The sequence below is a fragment of the Astatotilapia calliptera genome, chromosome 5 (genome assembly GCF_900246225.1).
Source record: "Astatotilapia calliptera chromosome 5, fAstCal1.2, whole genome shotgun sequence".
NCBI lineage: Eukaryota > Metazoa > Chordata > Actinopteri > Cichliformes > Cichlidae > Astatotilapia > Astatotilapia calliptera.
In genome coordinates this window covers 27494339-27512263 of record NC_039306.1, presented here as the reverse complement: position 1 = coordinate 27512263, position 17925 = coordinate 27494339, and the positions used below count along the sequence as shown (strand labels likewise).

At 41.9% G+C, this 17925-nt stretch overlaps 2 protein-coding genes across 4 annotated transcripts; both read left to right on the top strand.

The window, feature by feature from the left end:
* Window positions 1–269: 269 nt before the first annotated feature.
* Window positions 270–5912, top strand: LOC113022808 (solute carrier family 2, facilitated glucose transporter member 9-like). Of its 3 annotated transcripts, XM_026168620.1 has the most exons (13): window positions 270–424; window positions 904–962; window positions 1663–1758; window positions 1847–2007; window positions 2083–2207; window positions 2290–2419; window positions 2541–2689; window positions 2890–3077; window positions 3377–3487; window positions 3626–3727; window positions 5154–5229; window positions 5372–5499; window positions 5599–5912. In XM_026168620.1, exons 2-13 carry the CDS (start codon window positions 939–941, stop codon window positions 5782–5784), a joined length of 1476 nt encoding a protein of 491 aa, XP_026024405.1. In that variant the 5' UTR covers window positions 270–424; window positions 904–938; the 3' UTR covers window positions 5785–5912. The 3 variants fall into 3 exon arrangements, with proteins under 3 accessions (XP_026024405.1, XP_026024407.1, XP_026024406.1); XM_026168622.1 differs by lacking the exon at window positions 904–962 and having other exon boundaries at window positions 368–424; XM_026168621.1 differs by lacking the exon at window positions 270–424 and having other exon boundaries at window positions 560–962; window positions 2890–3023.
* Window positions 5913–13988: 8076 nt separating this feature from the next.
* On the top strand, window positions 13989–17698 carry psmd6 (proteasome 26S subunit, non-ATPase 6). Its single transcript, XM_026168619.1, has 8 exons — window positions 13989–14278; window positions 14882–15087; window positions 15625–15770; window positions 15874–16093; window positions 16180–16288; window positions 16437–16605; window positions 17323–17400; window positions 17480–17698. The coding sequence occupies exons 1-8, from the start codon at window positions 14134–14136 to the stop codon at window positions 17574–17576; spliced, it is 1170 nt and encodes a 389-aa protein (XP_026024404.1). The 5' UTR covers window positions 13989–14133; the 3' UTR covers window positions 17577–17698.
* The last annotated feature ends 227 nt before the right edge of the window (window positions 17699–17925 follow it).

Below are 17925 nucleotides of genomic sequence, written 5' to 3'. Positions count from 1 at the left end.
CAATTCATACAAGTTTGTTAAGTTAACATGTTCTTTATTTCAACTGTTAATTTGTATTGTTTAGAACTTACCTTACCTACCTGTCTTGCAGAAACAAAAGGAGGAAATGTAGTTTTACTTCCTGCTTTATACCTTCTGGGTTCATTTGAGGTCACAGGAAGAGACCAAGTGCAGAAGGGGAAGAACTCTTATAATTTAATAAAGTTGATTTTAGAGGGTTTATGAAGAGATAGATTTATTGTTGTAATATGTATTGATTGCACCAGAGTTTATGTTGCCAGTAAAGAGGAGTAGTAGAGGTTTGAATATAATCATGTTCATCTTACCTACCTACTGAATGGAATAGTCCAGAGGAGAAATTGTTTGGTTAAGTGGACTATTTAAGCAGAAGAACTCTGAAGTGTTTCAGAGGAGAAAGGTTCAGGTCAGTGTAGCTGTGTGCAGTTTGACCTTAATTTCTGTTGATTTAAGTTCAGTTATGTTTATTTGAACTGAGTTAATTATAGAGTTGAGTTTCTTATTTGTTTTTTTGTAAATATTGTTTGGGCCACAAAATGGTGAATAAATCACTTGCTACACTGGGCAGCATCAGTCTCCTGCACTTCTTTGACCGCTTAAGTCGAGTCCTACCACAAGGACGAATCACTTATAAAAACATATGCAGCACCAGTGTTGTGCACAAAATGTACTGATAATGTCCTTATTTGACATTATGGTTAAATCTATACATTAGCTTGCGTGTGACTGTGAACTCATTCAGTTTATATTGTTTTCAGTCTGAAATAGCTGCAAGTTAGAAATGATCCAGTGATTGTCAGGGTGGTGTGATGACACCAAGTTACTTTATTTCTGAAAAGTTAATAATAAGCAGGGTGAAACACTGAACTGTGTCCCCACTGTTAGGACATATGTGCTGTTAAGGTCCGTGTATCAAGAGAATGGAAACTTTGTTTCAGCAGCTGGTAAGATTTTTCCTATATTTGCGCCATAAAAGTTAATACATGTATTGTAAATATGTACATGTGGATTTTAAATATAATATTTATATATAAATGTATAAAAAAATTTACGTTTCTGTTAAAATGTTTCGTGACAAATCTGTCACATTGCACATGTCTAATTTTATGTGTAATGCGGATAATTTTCTTTTTAAATTGTATTTATTTATTTTTTACAATTTTTTTTTATTTCCTGAACTCAGGGGAGTTATCTAAACCACAGTTTCAGCTGAGTCACACTACTCTCTCAGTTATTAAACCATTTCGCTGGTACAGCTAACATGACACTGAGCTCAAATTTACATGATTACAATCTATGACTGAGGTGTGATCATGAAAAGATTCAAAAAAGGTGATTATTATTGTTTTTCTGTGAACTTTCAGACACAGCTAGAAATGAAACAGTTACAGTTTATGAATCAGACAGGGTAAACTTAAGTCTAATCTAATCTTTGTTTTATTCACAACTTGTGTTTAAAAAAAAATCAGTAAATCCAATTTTAAAATCTAGATTTTCTCACTCATTTAAACATGTTTGAAATCTTTGTTAATACCCATTCTCCAAAAGTTTGACTGTGACTTTAAAAATATAGGCAGCATCTTTACAGGTGATAGTAAACACATTTATAAAAGTGATTCATCGGATTTCTCTCCTTTACTTCAGACCCATGGCAACGCTCTATTCCTCATCCTTGTTTTGGGATTAGGAGGAAGCTTTCAGGTCGGCTTCCATATCACTGGACTGAGTTCTCCTTCGCCGGTGAGACACGTCGCCTTTATCATTTCTTCTCCATTCTGTCTCGATTATCTGGATCACATTTAATAACAGTTTAAATCTATCTCCACAGTACATCCAGCGCTTCATCAACAACAGCTGGTATGACAGATACGGAGAGCCTCCACATCCGCAGACGGTCACAATGATCTGGTCTCTTATTGTTTCCATGTTTGCTGTCGGGGGACTCTTCGGTGCCATCAGTGTCAAATTTATCTCAGACTTGCTGGGAAGGTGAGTATGAAGACAGATGTTGTACCAAGCTGTATAGCCTACGGAGACCTGAAGTCATGAGCTTTCCTTCTTCAGAAAAAAGGCAATGATCTGCAACAGCTTCATTGCTGTTCTTGCAGCAGGATTCATGCTGACAAGTAAAAATGTCAACTCTTTCGAAATGATCATTGTGGCAAGATTTCTGTTTGGTTACTCAGCAGGTAAGTTGCCATATTCTACAGACTCCTTATTAATATGTTTTCACCACCTATACTCACCATGCTTGCTTTATGTGACCTGCAGGCTTGGGAATGAACACTCACTTAATATATCTTGGGGAGATTTCACCCAGAAAGATAAGAGGGATAGTGACTCTGACCTTAGCCACTTTTTTGTCACTCGGGAAAGTGTCTGGGCAGACGTTTGGGTTGAGGTAAGCACCTGAAGTTGATATGAAAAAGAAAAATGGGCTTTAACCCATTGTCAAAAGCTACTGCAGCATATTATGACAATAGATTACAAATTAAACACAACATTTCATTTTGATTTTTCAGCGAGATCCTTGGCCGCGAGGACACGTGGGACATTCTCCTTAGTGTCGCTGCACTTTTCTCCTTTGTTCAGATTGTGATGTTGCCTTTTTTTCCTGAGACGCCAAGATATTTACTCATAGAGAAAGGTGATGATAAGGCATGCAAAAAAGGTTAGTAGCTTTGCGCAGTTTATGTATCAAACACGACCCCAGATGTTTATGAAAATGTTCTACAAACACATACTAGTTAAAGATAAATGATAGTCTTGTGAAATTACAAGTCAATCAGTCCCTGCGTGTTTTGTATTTGAGCAAAGTTGCACATTTTTCAGTTCTTATCCCCTCCGTGATTTGGGATTTTCTGGTTTCAGCTCTCCAGAGTCTGTGGGGCCAAGGTGACTACCAACAAGAAATGGATGAGATGTTGACTGAGCAGGCAGCCATTGAAGCAGCCCCACCAGTGAGCCTTCTGCAGCTGCTGAGAGACAGGACTGTCCGATGGCAGGTCATCACCATCTCCATCATCTACTGTTGCAACCAGCTGTCGGGCATTTCTACAGTATGAACAATACCATATAGTATTAGTATAATACCATATGATACAATATGATACAATATGATATAGGATTGCTAAATTGCAAAATGATACATTACAACAATTTTGTGACTTTTGGAGGTTCACGCACATGCATACATGACATATCTGTATAACTACAGATCAATATATCTATTGATATCTGTATATATGAGACTTCATTGTTCCTTCCATATCAAGTTTCTATCAACAGAATAGACTAAAATATAAATCAGATTTCATGCTGACTGTTTATAGCCTAATAGTGCCTCTTTTCTTCCCAGATTAGTACCTTTACTTATGACATCTTCCTGGAGGCAGGTATACCAAAGAAGAAGATCCGCTATATCACTCTCGGTCTTGGAGTGGCTGAAATTCTCACCTCGCTCACCTGTGTAAGCAAACACTCAGTCTGTGCCTGAGCTCATCTGTGTAAATGAGCATTTTAAGTGTATACATCCTTTCATTTCTACTATTAGAGACAATCTTCTTATGACAAGTCTGTCATTATTTTCTCCCTTCCTCAATTTCAGGGTCTTCTCATTGACCTCACAGGGAGAAGACCATTGCTGTTCGGCGGTTACGGTGTCATGTCTGCTTGCTGGATTTTTGTCACTGTCACACTCAACCTGAAGGTAAACCATTACCAGTGGTGGGCAACATAATATTAATAAAAGTAAAAGCAATGTAAAGAAAGCAAAACAAAAACAGTTGATTTGTTAAAGACAACAAATGTCAGGTGTGTGAAGAGACTGAGGACCCAAGTGCAGGCAAACGGAGACGAGGGTGGATGATAACAAAAAACGAGCCTTTATGGACAGCTGAACAAAAACTACAAACAGGTGGAACAGAGAAAACTAAGCAAAACCTAAACTGGGAAAAACTATGCATAAACATATAACCTGAGGGTGGAAACCACAGGCCAGAAAAGAGAGACCAGGAAACGCGGGTAAAGCTGACGGAAGAAATACAGAAGCAACATGGAAGAAAACAAGCAGACGGACCAACAAGGGACAAAGGGAAGCACACACAATAAATACACACAAGGTAACGATGGAAATGCAAACAGGATGTTCCTTGAGTTGACTGTTGTTGTAATTTGGTGCAATATAAAAAAAATTGAATTGAATTAAATTGAATAGGAGGGAGATACAGCTGAACCTAATTAGAAGTGATGAGACAGGGTGGAAGCAAAACAGAATACACTGACATAAAACACGGACTTTCAAAGTAAAACAGGAAATACATGAACACAGAGACCTGAAACGTTGGCACAGGAAGGCACAGAGTGGGCATAACACGGAACACAGGAGAGGCACCTAAACAAAACCTAAAGACTGGAAAATCACAGATGACACCGTTTCTACTCGTCAAGATCAAGGATCAAGGAAGTTTTCTTTTCATTTGCAACACGTTTACATGAGGTGGAATGAAATTACGTACACACGGTCCCGGTTATCCATAGAAGGGAAAAGAAACAGAATAACGAAGAAACTAACAAATAGCAAGTAATGAAATAATACAATATAAGTAGAGTGCAACAACCTGAGTACCAGTATGGAGTATAAATATAGAAATATAGGTATAAACATTTTAGCAGCAAGAGGGCATGATGACCAGCATTAATAAAGTGATGGTGTCAGTAAAGTATCAGTAGTATAACAGTTCTTGTCCATTTATGCATTGAGAAGTCTCACAGCTTCTGGAATGAAGCTGTTTCTCTGTCTAGTAGTTTTGCATTTAATGCTCCTCAGCCTCCTGCCTGAGGGGAGCAGGACAAAGAGTGTGTGTGCTTGGTGAGTGGGGTCCTTCATGATACAGGTAGGCCTCTTCCTGCATCTGGAGGTGTACATGTCTGTGACGGTTGGGACAACAACTGTCTGTGTAGCCTTCACTGGAAAGTACACTAGTAACAATATTGCCAATATGACTGAAGATGACCTGTTTCATAAAGGGGAAAATGTGTATAAGCTATCACTGCTGTGATGATAAAAGGCAGAAATATAGAAATTAATCTGATGCAAAATCAAATATATGCATTTAAAACTGTCTTTCACACAGGATTCCAGCTACTGGGTTCCATACATTACTGTGAGTTTGATGGTTGTCTTCATCATGTTCTTTTGTGGAGGACCTGGTAAGCATAAAGCACTTATACATACTGTATGTAGCGTAACGTTTTTAGTATCCAGTACATCACACCTGTAGCAGTTATGGAAAACGTGTCTATATGCAAAGATAACAAGGTCAATTCCCTGTTCTTTCTCTGATTCTCACAGGAGGAGCCACACCAACACTCAACAGTGAGCTCTTCATTCAGTCTAATCGAATGGCATCACTCGTCCTCACAGGGCTGCAGGGGTGGTTTATGTTTTCAGTGATGGGCCTGGTCTTTCCATTCCTCATTGTACGTACGACCAAACTGAAAATAAGCAGCGCATTACACTATAACACCCACAGGGATCTATATGTTATGCTGAAATCATGAATGACGTTTCTTTCCCAGGATGCTCTCAGCTCGTACTTATTTGTGCTGTTTGCCTCTGCCTGCATGCTGGGTAGTCTTTATACCTTCTTCCTTTTGCCTGAGACTAAAGGCAAGACCCTGCTGGAGATCTCAGAGGAGTTTAAAGCCATCACCGTCTGTGGGAAATCCTTTGCAGAGGAAACGAGAACAGAGACCAGGTTGTGATGAGGACCACGTATAGCTACAGCAAAAAACAATTTTTCTTTCAGGACAAGATTGAATGACTGCGGAAAAAAACATGCTTTGCAAATAAATGACTCACAATGACATTAAACAATGTTACAATTCCCAAATTTTGGAATCTTCCAACTTCAGTTTTTGCTTTTTAGTTGCTTCTGCTATTTTCTGTTTGTCCATAAATGGTGACTGTTGTGCAATCAGATCCTGTACGAAGTTTTTTCTTGGCCCACGTTTCTTTACAACTAACAACAACCAGTGTTGGTCAAGTTACTTGAAAAAAGTAATCAGTAACTAATTATGGATTACTTCCCCAAAAAAAGTAATCCCGTTACTTTACTGATTACTTATTTTCAAAGGTAATTAATTACTTAGTTACTTTTTAAAAACACTATTTACAACCTGAATAGGTGATAAAGCGATAGATCTTTCAGCCCAATTCTACTTTTTCTATATAATCCATCATACAAAATGTAATCAAATGGAAAAGTCCCTTTTTAAAACTTGTTTTATTAGTTTTAGTCTTTTAACTTTATGAATCAAGCAAATAGATGCAAGTAAAACACAGCACAAAATAAATAAAGTCAAAGACTAGCGGTCCTTTTGCTCTATTTTCACCTGTAAAGCAGGAGTGAGGTAGGCGGAGGTTTACCCTGGTGCAGGTGTGCCGCAGAGGTCAGTTGAAGAATCCACGAGTTTTTCTGTGAATTCCCCATTACATCGTAGCGCACTCGGTGCTTGCTTGGAAGTTTAGGGGATTTTTTTCGCTGTAAAAAAATGTTTTCTTCCCACGCACAATGCTAATGGACGCTAATGTTTTTGTCACTTTTTATGGAATCAAACTTAAAGTAAGGTCAGTACTTCCACACTTTAAACGCTGCACGCTCATACTCTCTCCCGCACTCGATATATTATCCATTGTTGATCTGCACACAGCTGTTGTCAGGAACGTTGCAATTGCTTACGTCACTGTCATGCGACATTCACACAAAAAAAATCACGGTTTTAGTAACGCAGTAACGCAGCATTCCTACGGAAAAGTAACGGTAATCTAATTACCATTTTTTCAATCAGAATCGGAATACTTTATTGATCCCTGGGGGAAATTATTTTTTGTTACAGTGCTCCATTATAAACCAACATTAAGACAAGACAGACAATACACTAACTAAGAATAGTACAATATATACATATATATACATACATACATACATAAGTCACTCATAAATAAATAGCTGAAAAAGAAACGTGTAGTTATAGCAGCAAACAGTGTGTTAAGTGGATGTGTTGTACAGGGAGATGGCCACAGGCAGGAAAGATTTCCTGTGTCGTTCAGTGGTGCTTTTTGGTAATCTCAGTCTCTCACTGAACATGCTCCTGTGACTGACCAGCATGTCATGGAGTGGGTGGGAGGTGTTATCCAACATTGTCTTTATCTTGGACAGCATCCGCCTCTCCGACACCACCTTGAGGGAGTCCAGCTCCATCCCCACAACATTGCTGGCCTTACAGATTAGTTTATTGAGTCTGTTGGCATCTGCGACCCTCAGCCTGCTCCCCCAGCATGCAACAGCTTAGAGGATTGCACTGGCCACAACAGACTCATAGAAAATCCTCAGCATTTTCTGGCATATGTTGAAGGACCTCAGTCGCCTCAAAAAATAGAGACGACTCTGGCCCTTCCTGTAAAGTGCTGTGGTGTTTTTAGCCCAGTCCAGTTTATTGTCAATGTGTACTCCAAGGTATTTATAGTCCTCCACAATGTCAACACTGACCCCCTGGATTGAAACAGGGGTCAAGTGTTTCCTGGTCTTCCTGAAGTCCACGATCAGTTCCTTGGTCTTTGCCACGTTGAGCTGCAGATGATTCTGCTCACACCACGTGACAAAGGAGTCGACCACAGCCCGGTACTCTGTCTCATCATCCCTGCTGATGCATCCAACCACCGCAGAGTCATTTTTTCAATAATAATCCCTTACTTTACTCGTTACTTGAAAAGAGTAATCGGATTACTTAAGTAATCGGCAGTAACGCGTTACTGCCCATCTCTGACAACAACTAACCTGCATAATGGGCTTCCATTACAATTCTAAGATACAGTATTAAGTAATCATCAGGTAATGGCATAATATCATTATGCAATTTTCCATATGCCCAAACACTATGCTCTTAAATGCCACTAGTTTAGCCAACAGCAAAGTTGGAGAAAAGGAGCGCTTCAGAGAAAACGTAGTAGTGAAAGGAAGGCTCACTTTATGATGTTTCACTAATTAAGAATTCTTCGTATGGAGGATCAATCATACAACAGCTATAGAATTAACTGGGGTGTCCCTCAAGGTTTAATTTTAGATCCCTTGTTTTTCTTTTTTCTCTTTTTTTCACTTTTGTTACTAAGGGATCCTGCCCATCTCCAAATGCACTTTTCTATGTTGTTTACACCAGATTTTGAGCCTACTATCTGAATGTTGAAGCAGAAATCAAGACCAGGTGATTTCCTGTTCTAAGTTGACTGGAGTGGCACCCCGTGTGGTGTTTAAACTTCAGTATGTGTAGTGTGCATACTGTTAAGCTCTTCCACATACCTTGGTTGAAATGAGTAGTTATTTGAGATGCTGTTTATTTTCTGCGCTTTTGGTCACTCAGACCACATCACTTTCTCCAGAGATCAACTGCTAAACATCAGGCAGTCGTCTCACTATAGTTCTTATCCATTTTTCACAAACCTGGAAAGTTTTTTGGAGATTTTAGTTGGAGGTGCAGCAGCTCTCTGTGGCTCCTGGAGAAGACGTAGACGGGGGAGTCGCGCTGGTGAAACTACGTTGGCGAGGATTCCGCACGGCACTCCCCTCCATTCACCTTGCGAATCTCCGCTCTCTTCCAAACAAAGTCGACGAATTACTGCTCTTAAACCGGACTAACAAGGACTTTGCACGCTCTGCTGCCCTCTGCTTCACTGAAACCTGGCTCAGTGAGCGAGTCCCAGACGCTGTCTTAAATCTGCCGGGCTTCCAACTTCACCGGGCGGACCGCGAAACAGAGCTCTCAGGGAACACAAAGGGTGGTGGAGTCTGCTTCTACATTAATGAAGGTTGGTGTACTGATGTCACAGTGTTACAGAAACACTGCAGCCCACACTTGGAAAGTTTTTTCATCAACTGTAAACCTTTTTATTCACCGCGGGAGTTTTCTTCCTTCATGCTGGTCGGAGTTTACATCCCTCCACAGGCCAACGCAAACAACGCACTGTGCGAGCTGGCTGACCAGGGGCCTGTTCTTCGTACGTTGCTTACTACATCCAAGATCAAATGACACATCCAAGACCAAACCATCGCGCTAACCGTGAGCTCGCTAATCCGGTTCCCCGAACACACCTGCTGTTGACGATTAGTACAGCTGGACGCAGTAATGTGACATCACTGGGTGTCGTAAAAGGGGATACGCATCGATAGTAGAAACATTGATCGGCAACCTGCTGATTGGTCGGCGAAAATGTCGAAGGGGCGTGCACGGTATTTTCCGGCAGCAGAGCAAGAACTCATGAGTGAGGGATTTCAGGAGTTTCAGAGTTTAATTAAAACGCAAGAGAACACTGCAAAGGCTGCAAAAGCAAGGAGAGAGGGCTGGCAGGAAGTTGCTGACAAATCAAACTCGTAGGTAATTTAATAATAATAATAATAATGGATTGGGTTTATATAGCGCTTTCCAAGGCACCCAAAGCGCTGTACGATACCACTATTCATTCACTCCCACATTCACACACTGGTGGAGGCAGCTACGGTTGTAGCCAGGCTGCCATATCGCGCCATCGGCCCCTCTGGCCAACACCAGTAGGCGTTAGGGTAGATCTATCATATGACACTATATTGTCCAATATCATATGGCATTATATTATATTATAATATGTTATATTATATCCCCTTTCACATTAGAGCCACAACAGGACCCACAAGAACATGGGAACAAGTAAAAGTGGAATACAGGAGTATTCTACAGAATGGTAATATTTATCTCTTAGATTGCTTTTCGTCTCTTGGCAAGGTAATACTGGCCTGGAATACTCTGTTAGTTTGTTCATAACAGCAACCAAGAAAAGGGCAGAGGAAAAAAAGACAGGTGGTGGTCCTGCACCCCCTCGTCAACAAGTTGGTTAAGTAAATAATACCCTCACGGGAATATCGATATCTCTCAATGAGCACACTGTCGCGCTGAGCTAAAGGATCCTGTCTGTCCCGCAACATACGCTGAATTCTGAGGACTCTCCTTATCAATCTTGCACCTTCCGCAATGGGTGGCTCGCGTATACGGACAGGACATGGCTGCGACAGGCTTCCCAAATCCACCTTCGCTTTTATAGCCGTGGTCTCTCATCTTGATTACACGAAGTAATTTACAATTACTACTCTGAAATATGAATTACATCTGTAATAATCACATACATGTAATAGAATGTTAATAGTACATTTCCCTTTTTTAGGAAATGACCTGTATGTATCTGTGTGACATCAATAAAAGGATCAAGTGCTGCATTATCTTTAGTTACATTGATGTTATTTATTTATGGTGAAACAGTGGTGGAATATCGCTGTTGCTTTCGTATAAATGAAGCGGACATACCTGCGTGGCCGCGATCTAATCCTGTTTACATAAAGTAAACCTGCTCCCGAGCAGGTTTACGCTTATGGCTCTGTTGCTATGACAGCAAGTCCCGGATGAGCTTCGGGGAACCGAACGATCCAGGATCACGCAAAATCGTCAACAATCTAATCCAGCTAACTTACTTAGCGAGGTACGAAGAACAGGCCCCAGATTACTACCCTGGAGAGGAAATTCCCGGAATTCCTTTACAATTATTCTTGGGGATTTTAACAGAGCAAACCTAAACTACGAACTCCCTAAATACAGACAGCATATAGACTGCCCCACCAGGGACAACATCATACTGGATCACTGCTACACCACTCTAAAAGATGCCTATCGCTCTGTGCCCCGGGCAGCTTTGGGACATTCTGATCACTGCATGGTCCATCTTATTCCAGTTTATAGGCAAAAACTCAAACGTGCCAAGCCTGTAGTCAAAACTGTGAAGAAGTGGACTAACGCAGCAAAGCAGGAACTGCAGGATTGTTTTGACTCCACTGATTGGACTGTTTTTGAAGCTGCATCTGAGAACCTAGATGAGCTCACGGACACTGGGACATCATACATCAGTTTCTGTGAAGACGTGTGTGTGCCAACAAAGACCTTTTGCACATACAACAACAATAAACCATGGTTCACTCCTTAACTCCAACATCTTCGTAAGGGCAAGGAGTACGCCTACAGAAGTGGTGACAGGGCCCTGTACAAGCAAGCCAGGAACACACTGACCAAGGAGATCAAAGCAGCTAAAAGCATCTACTCCCAGAAGCTGGAAGAACGGCTCCCAGCCAACGACCCTGTGTCAGTGTGGAGGGGCCTGCAGGAAATCACCAGCTACAGACGCCCCCCACCCACTATTGAAGCAAACAAAGACCTGGCCAACGAGTTAAACACTTTCTATTGCAGGTTTGAGACGGACAGACTCCCACACCCCACCCTCCCCTCCCCAGGGACATTGCTTCAGACATTGACCCCCAACACAACTTCCACCTCTCCCCCCTTCACCCTGCCCCTCCCCAATCCAGTCTCAAAGACCACCCCCACCCTCCCCAATCCAGACCTAACGACCTCCACCACCCTCCCCAATCAAGACTCAACGACCACCCCCACCCTCCCCAATCCAGACTCAACGACCACCACCACCCACTCCAATCCAGACTCAACGACCTCCACCACACCTCTCACCCCCCTTTCCTCCTCCCTGAAACTCAGAATACACACTCAGGATGTGAGCCGACTATTCCAGAAACAGAAGCCCAGGAAAGCCCCCGGACCAGACGGCGTCTCACCCTCCTGCCTCAAAACCTGTACTGAACGGCTGGCTCCCATCTTTACTCGCATCTTCAACAGATCCCTGGAGCTGTGTGAAGTTCCCTCCTGCTTCAAACGCTCCACCATCATCCCTGTTCCCAAGAAACCCACCATCACAGGACTGAATGACTACAGACCTGTCGCCTTGACGTCTGTGGTCATGAAATCCTTCGAACGACTGGTGTTAGCCCATCTGAAAGACATTACAGGCCACCAGCTGGACCCTCTGCAGTTTGCCTACCGGGCAAACAGGTCGGTGGATGATGCAGTGAACATGGGGCTGCATTACATCCTGCAACACCTTGACCGCCCGGGAACTTATGCCAGGGTCCTGTTTGTGGACTTTAGTTCGGCTTTTAACACCATTGTGCCTGAACTTCTCTCCTCCAAACTCTCCCAGCTCAGCGTGTCACCAGCTATCTGTCAGTAGATCACCAGCTTCCTGACAGACAGAAAGCAACAAGTGAGGCTGGGGGAGATCACCTCTGAAACCCGGTCCCTCAGTATTGGTGCCCCTCAAGGATGTGTCCTCTCACCACTACTGTTCTCCCCCTACACTAACGACTGCACCTCCAAGAACTCGGCTGTCAAACTCCTAAAGTTTGCAGATGACCCCACTGTCATTGGCCTCATTCAAGATGGTGATGAGTCTGCATACCGGCAGGAAGTTGAGCGGCTGGTACTCTGGTGAAGTCAGCACAATCTACACTCTTAAGACTGTAGAGATGACAGCGGACTTCAGGAGACATCCCTCAACTCTGCTCCCCCTCACCATATCATACAGCCCTGTGTCAACTGCGAAGACCTTCAAGTTCCTGGGTACAACCATCTCCCAGGACCTGAAGTGGGAGACCAACATCAACTCCATCCTCAAAAAGACCCAGCAGAGGATGTACTTCCTGAGACAACTGGGGAAGTACAGTCTTCCACAGGAGCTGCTGATCCAGTTCTACACTGCGGTCATTGAGTCTGGCCTGTGCTCCTCCATCACAGTCTGGTATGGAGCAGCCACTAAACAGGACAGGAGCAGACTGCAGCAGACTGTACGGGCAGCAGAAAGGATCATCGGCACGCCCCTGCCCTCCATCCAGGATCTGTACCTCTCAAGAACCAGGAAACGGGCAGGGAAAATCATCACAGACCCCTCACACCCTGCACACAGACTTTTTGATCTGCTGCCCTCTGGCAGACGGTACAGAAGCCTGCAGACCAGGACCACCCAACACAGGAACAGTTTCTTTCTTTCTTAACAGTTGACCTGTCACACTGCTCCCACTGCCAGACTGCAGCTGCACCTTATGTACATTTTGCAGTATTCATTCCACCTCATTCATTTCTGTATTTTATGTATATAAGTTTAGATTCGTTATTTATAGTTGGTTTACACAGCTTTGTGTATGTATGTGTAATGTGTATATATAGACACGTGTGTGTGTGTGTGTGTGTGTGTGTGTGTGTGTGTGTGTGCGTGCGTGCGTGCGTGCGTGTGTGTGTGTGTGTGTGTGTGATTTACATTGCTGTGCTTAAGAGCCACCATCTACCGGAACCAAATTCCCTGTATGTGTCTGCACATATACTTTGCCAATAAACACGATTCTGATTCTTTATCAGCGTGAACAAGTCTGGCCATTCTCCATGTCTGGCCATGTCTGGCACGAACAAGACCAAAGTCACTTAAATCACCTTTCTTCCATCTTGAGCTGTTGCTGATTAGATATTTGCCTTAACAAGTAATATAACTTGACAACACACCCCTTCACGTTTACACTGTGTCCCTTCCTGTTTGTGGAAGCTACACATGCTGATAAAACGAGAAGTGAGAGCAGCGGAGAGGATCGTAGGTGTTTCTTTTCCCTCCCTCCAGGACACCTATTGCACCCGCTTTAGACTTTTATTTTATTTTTATCTTTTTATCTTTATGTTGTTTTAGTGTACACTGAGGGCCGTGGGAGCATTGCAATTTAAAATTCCTGTGGATGATCTGTACACGTTTTTTTTTTTTTTAAATAAAGCTGACTTTGACTTTGACTTGGATTTTGTTTACAGTGAGAGCAAAACTGTGAATACAGTGATGAAAATGGTCAGTACTTTCAAGAATGGTGTGTATATAGCTTTAATATTTAGATATATTATTAACGAATCGCACAATAACAGTGGCGTTGTTCACACTAATCTCCAACAGGGGGCAGCACTTCTCTAAGTCTCTTGTTAGCTTTCAGTCTGTCTCCGCTCTTTTCTCCCTTTGCTGAAAGCTGCTGCGGCGGAAACAGCAGAGTCCAGTGTTTTCCGTAGTCATCGTTCACTAGCGTAAAGGCGAGTCGTTGTAGGCTTTGTCTACTCAAAGAAAGGCTTGAGTTTGTTCATTTGTTTATATAATTTAGCCCGAAAATGCCGTTAGAGAATCTAGAGGAAGAGGGTCTTCCCAAGAACCCCGACCTGAGGATAGCACAGCTGAAGTTCCTGCTCACAATGGACGGTCACCGACAGGATGCTAAAGTGAAGACGGAGCTCATGGACGCTATCAAAGCTAACAGTGAGTTAGCATTTCATCCAGTAAAAGACGTTTCATTGGAAACACGAGTCTCACAGTGCACGATTTTGTCTCTTCATCAAGACACCGGGCACATAAATGCTCCATAGATGTGACTCATGTATAAAATGTTAACTTATAATAAATGACGGGCAGCGCAGGAAAGTTAGCATGCTAGCTAACGATAACAGAAGACGTCAACTGTGGAACTCACTGTGTAGTCTATTTTGCATAGCATTACCAAGTTAGAGAGTTTACATTCACTATGCAGTATTTTAAGCCTTTACATTTCCCTTAAGCTAAGGTGACAACCTTTGCGATGTCATGTTAAAATCCTTTCCCGGTTCGTTAATATGAGACGTAAAAGGTGTACGCTACGTGTTAAGACTCAAGACGTTTATTGTCATTTTCGTATGGTGTTACCCAGCCTGAAATGAAATACTGTTTCTCACCAGCCTCTACAGTGCAATAAGCAATACAGTTTAAAAAGAATAAGTTTCAAAAAGTGCAGCAAAAAAGCCACAAATAGCATAAAAGTTCTAAAACTTCAGTCACATAAGTTAGCGATGTTTCACGTTTTACACCACCGTGCTTTCTGTGTTTCAGATATGGCGCCGTATTACGAGAGTCTGTGCAAGGAGCTGAAGTGGCAACTAGATAGTGACCTGCTGAGTAAAATGAAAAAGGCCAACGAGGAGGAGCTGAAGCGCCTAGATGATGTGCTGGAGGATGCAGAGAAGAACCTGGGAGAGAGTGAGATCCGAGACGCTATGATGGCCAAGGCAGAGTATCTCATCAGAATTGGAGACAAGGTATGTTTTCAGAGCAGTCAGAATATTCAAGTTTCCAGGTAGGAAAATGAACATTGAGGGGGTAGGGACAAATAAGTAAATACTTCAGCCTACTCCTTTTCAAACAAATAATGGAATGATATTTTGTAATGATTGTGAAGGCACATGTTTGAAATGTTTGAAATAAAACTGAACTGAACTGAACACTGTTAATGCCTGTGCATGTTGGAATATCTTTTTAGTTTTAACACTCTACAACACATATCTGCTTCTAAGTGTTTTGGGTGAAACATATTGAATAAAGTTTAGTTTTCAGAATTTTTCCAACAATAGCTGCTCCTTGGAGTTCCCAGATATCACAGCAAAGGGGTTGACAATTCCCTTTGATGTCAACACTAAGTTTACAGCAGTTAAATTGCTGGAAATGAGTTTTTAATTTTGTTTTCCCTTTATTCTCTTAGAGCTGTTTGCATGAAGGTTATCACAGTTGCCACTTCAAAGTTATATGTACAAAAAGTAAGATTGGCTATTGCCTGATCTTATCTGATGTCACCACAGGAGGGCGCCCTAACTGCATTCAGGAAGACTTATGACAAAACTGTGGCTCTGGGTCACAGACTAGACATCGTCTTCTACCTCCTGAGGATTGGCCTCTTTTATATGGATAGTGATCTCATCACACGCAACTCGGAGAAAGCCAAGAGGTAAAGGCTCTTAAAGCTTTGTTCTGAAACAAATCTGTCAGCACTTTTTTTTTTTTCTTTTCTATTTAATACTCATCTGTCTGTGCATCTCTGTTCACCGCAGCCTTATCGAGGAGGGGGGAGACTGGGACAGGAGAAATCGTCTGAAGGTTTACCAGGGCCTGTACTGTGTGGCCATCAGGGATTTCAAGCAAGCTGCTGAGCTCTTCCTCGACACAGTCTCCACCTTCACTTCCTACGAACTCATGGACTACAAGACGTTTGTTACCTACACCGTTTATGTTTGCATGATTGCTCTCAAGAGGCCTGACCTCCGTGAAAAGGTAGGAGAGAGACTCGTGTCTGCTCACAAGATGTGTAACTTGGCAACATGTCTGCTGGTAAATGTAATAAATATGTTTCTCTGTAGGTTATAAAGGGAGCAGAGATCTTGGAGGTGCTCCACAGTTTGCCCTCTGTTCGCCAGTACCTTTTCTCACTCTACGAGTGCCGTTACTCAGTCTTCTTCCAGTCCCTGGGTGAGGTTTTTGTTGTTGTTGTGTGTGTATTCTCAAGAAAAACATCTGAATGCGAAGAGACTGTACTTACAGCCATTATCTATGCTTGTGTTGGTGCTTTGCCATATTCTGAAAACATAAATATTAAATGTGAAACTTTGTGCCACAGCCACGGTGGAGCAGGAGATGAAGAAGGACTGGCTCTTTGCCCCACACTACCGCTACTACGTGAGGGAGATGAGGATTCAGGCTTACAGCCAGCTGCTAGAGTCCTACCGATCTCTTACTTTGGGATACATGGCTGAGGCATTTGGTGTCAGCACAGAGTTCATTGACCAGTGAGTTTGTTTGTTTTTAAACACCTGTGCATATACTATTTAACTCTGCAAGATTTGGAAAATATTATTGAGTGCCAATACATCCAAGAAGGCAACACTGAAAAACTTAACTGTCGGTCTTTGAGTGTGCAAATTTATTTTTCTTGGTATGCTTTGATTGTTTTATTTTGAACACGTAAATATAAAGTAAGCACAAATTACACTGTAAACAGAAAGCAAAGTACATATCACATAATATACATGCTTGAAAAGATGTATATGTATATAGATGAGGTTTAGTGTCTTGGAATAACTTGTGCTATAAATTGTTACATTCAAACTGGACCATCTGTCTAGAACAGTTATCAGGATGGTACATTGGAAACTTACTAAATCAGAATTACTTCTGCTCAAGAATATAATTAGGAGTCTATAGGCCGATGGTCATCATGTAAAACTGGGTGTTATCAGCATAAATGTGGGAGTTAATGCTATGTTTCCTGTTGGGGGGCGATTCTTGCTCCTAATGCCTGTTACATATGATGAAGCTACAGGGCAGCAGTTGGTTGTTGTAGTATTTCTTGGACATTTGTGTCACCATTAAGTTCCTAAATAATTCACAGAAAACATTTGTCAAAATAAAGTTGTCCAAATTCCCTGTTCAGATTTTAGGGAATGCTGGTGTTGGGTTTTTTTTGGTCCTGGCTAACGCAACATATGCCCATCTCCTTCCCACAGGGAACTGTCCCGATTCATAGCTGCTGGCCGCCTCCACTGTAAAATTGACAAAGTTAATGAAATTGTGGAAACTAACAGGTAATGAAACTATCATCGAAACCACAATACTTCGAGTAATTCCCAGAGCACTAAAATTTTGTCCTGTTCTTGCATGCAGACCGGATAGCAAAAACTGGCAGTACCAGGAGACCATCAAGAAGGGCGACTTGCTTCTCAACAGAGTCCAGAAGCTGTCAAGAGTTATTAACATGTAACCACGGAGGCCGCCATCTTCATTAAAGCAAGGGGCTTGTATTATTCTTTTTTGGCATACTGAGACCTTTTGTTTGTCAAAGTAACTCTTCAGTTGTGTAAATAAAACTTGTTTAACTGTTGACATTGCATCACCTGTTTGTTTTAAGAAAGAGGCAGACACATCGTTTCTTATAAATAGCAGTATAAATTATTTTATTTACAGAAACTTGTTACAAAACAAATATACTATACAATCTTTACTTTAAATATTAATTCTAACCTATGTTTTGTTCATGAATTACATAGCAGCCAATACATAAGTCCAGCTGAAAATGATTCTGATAATGTATACCCCAAAAACAAAACCAA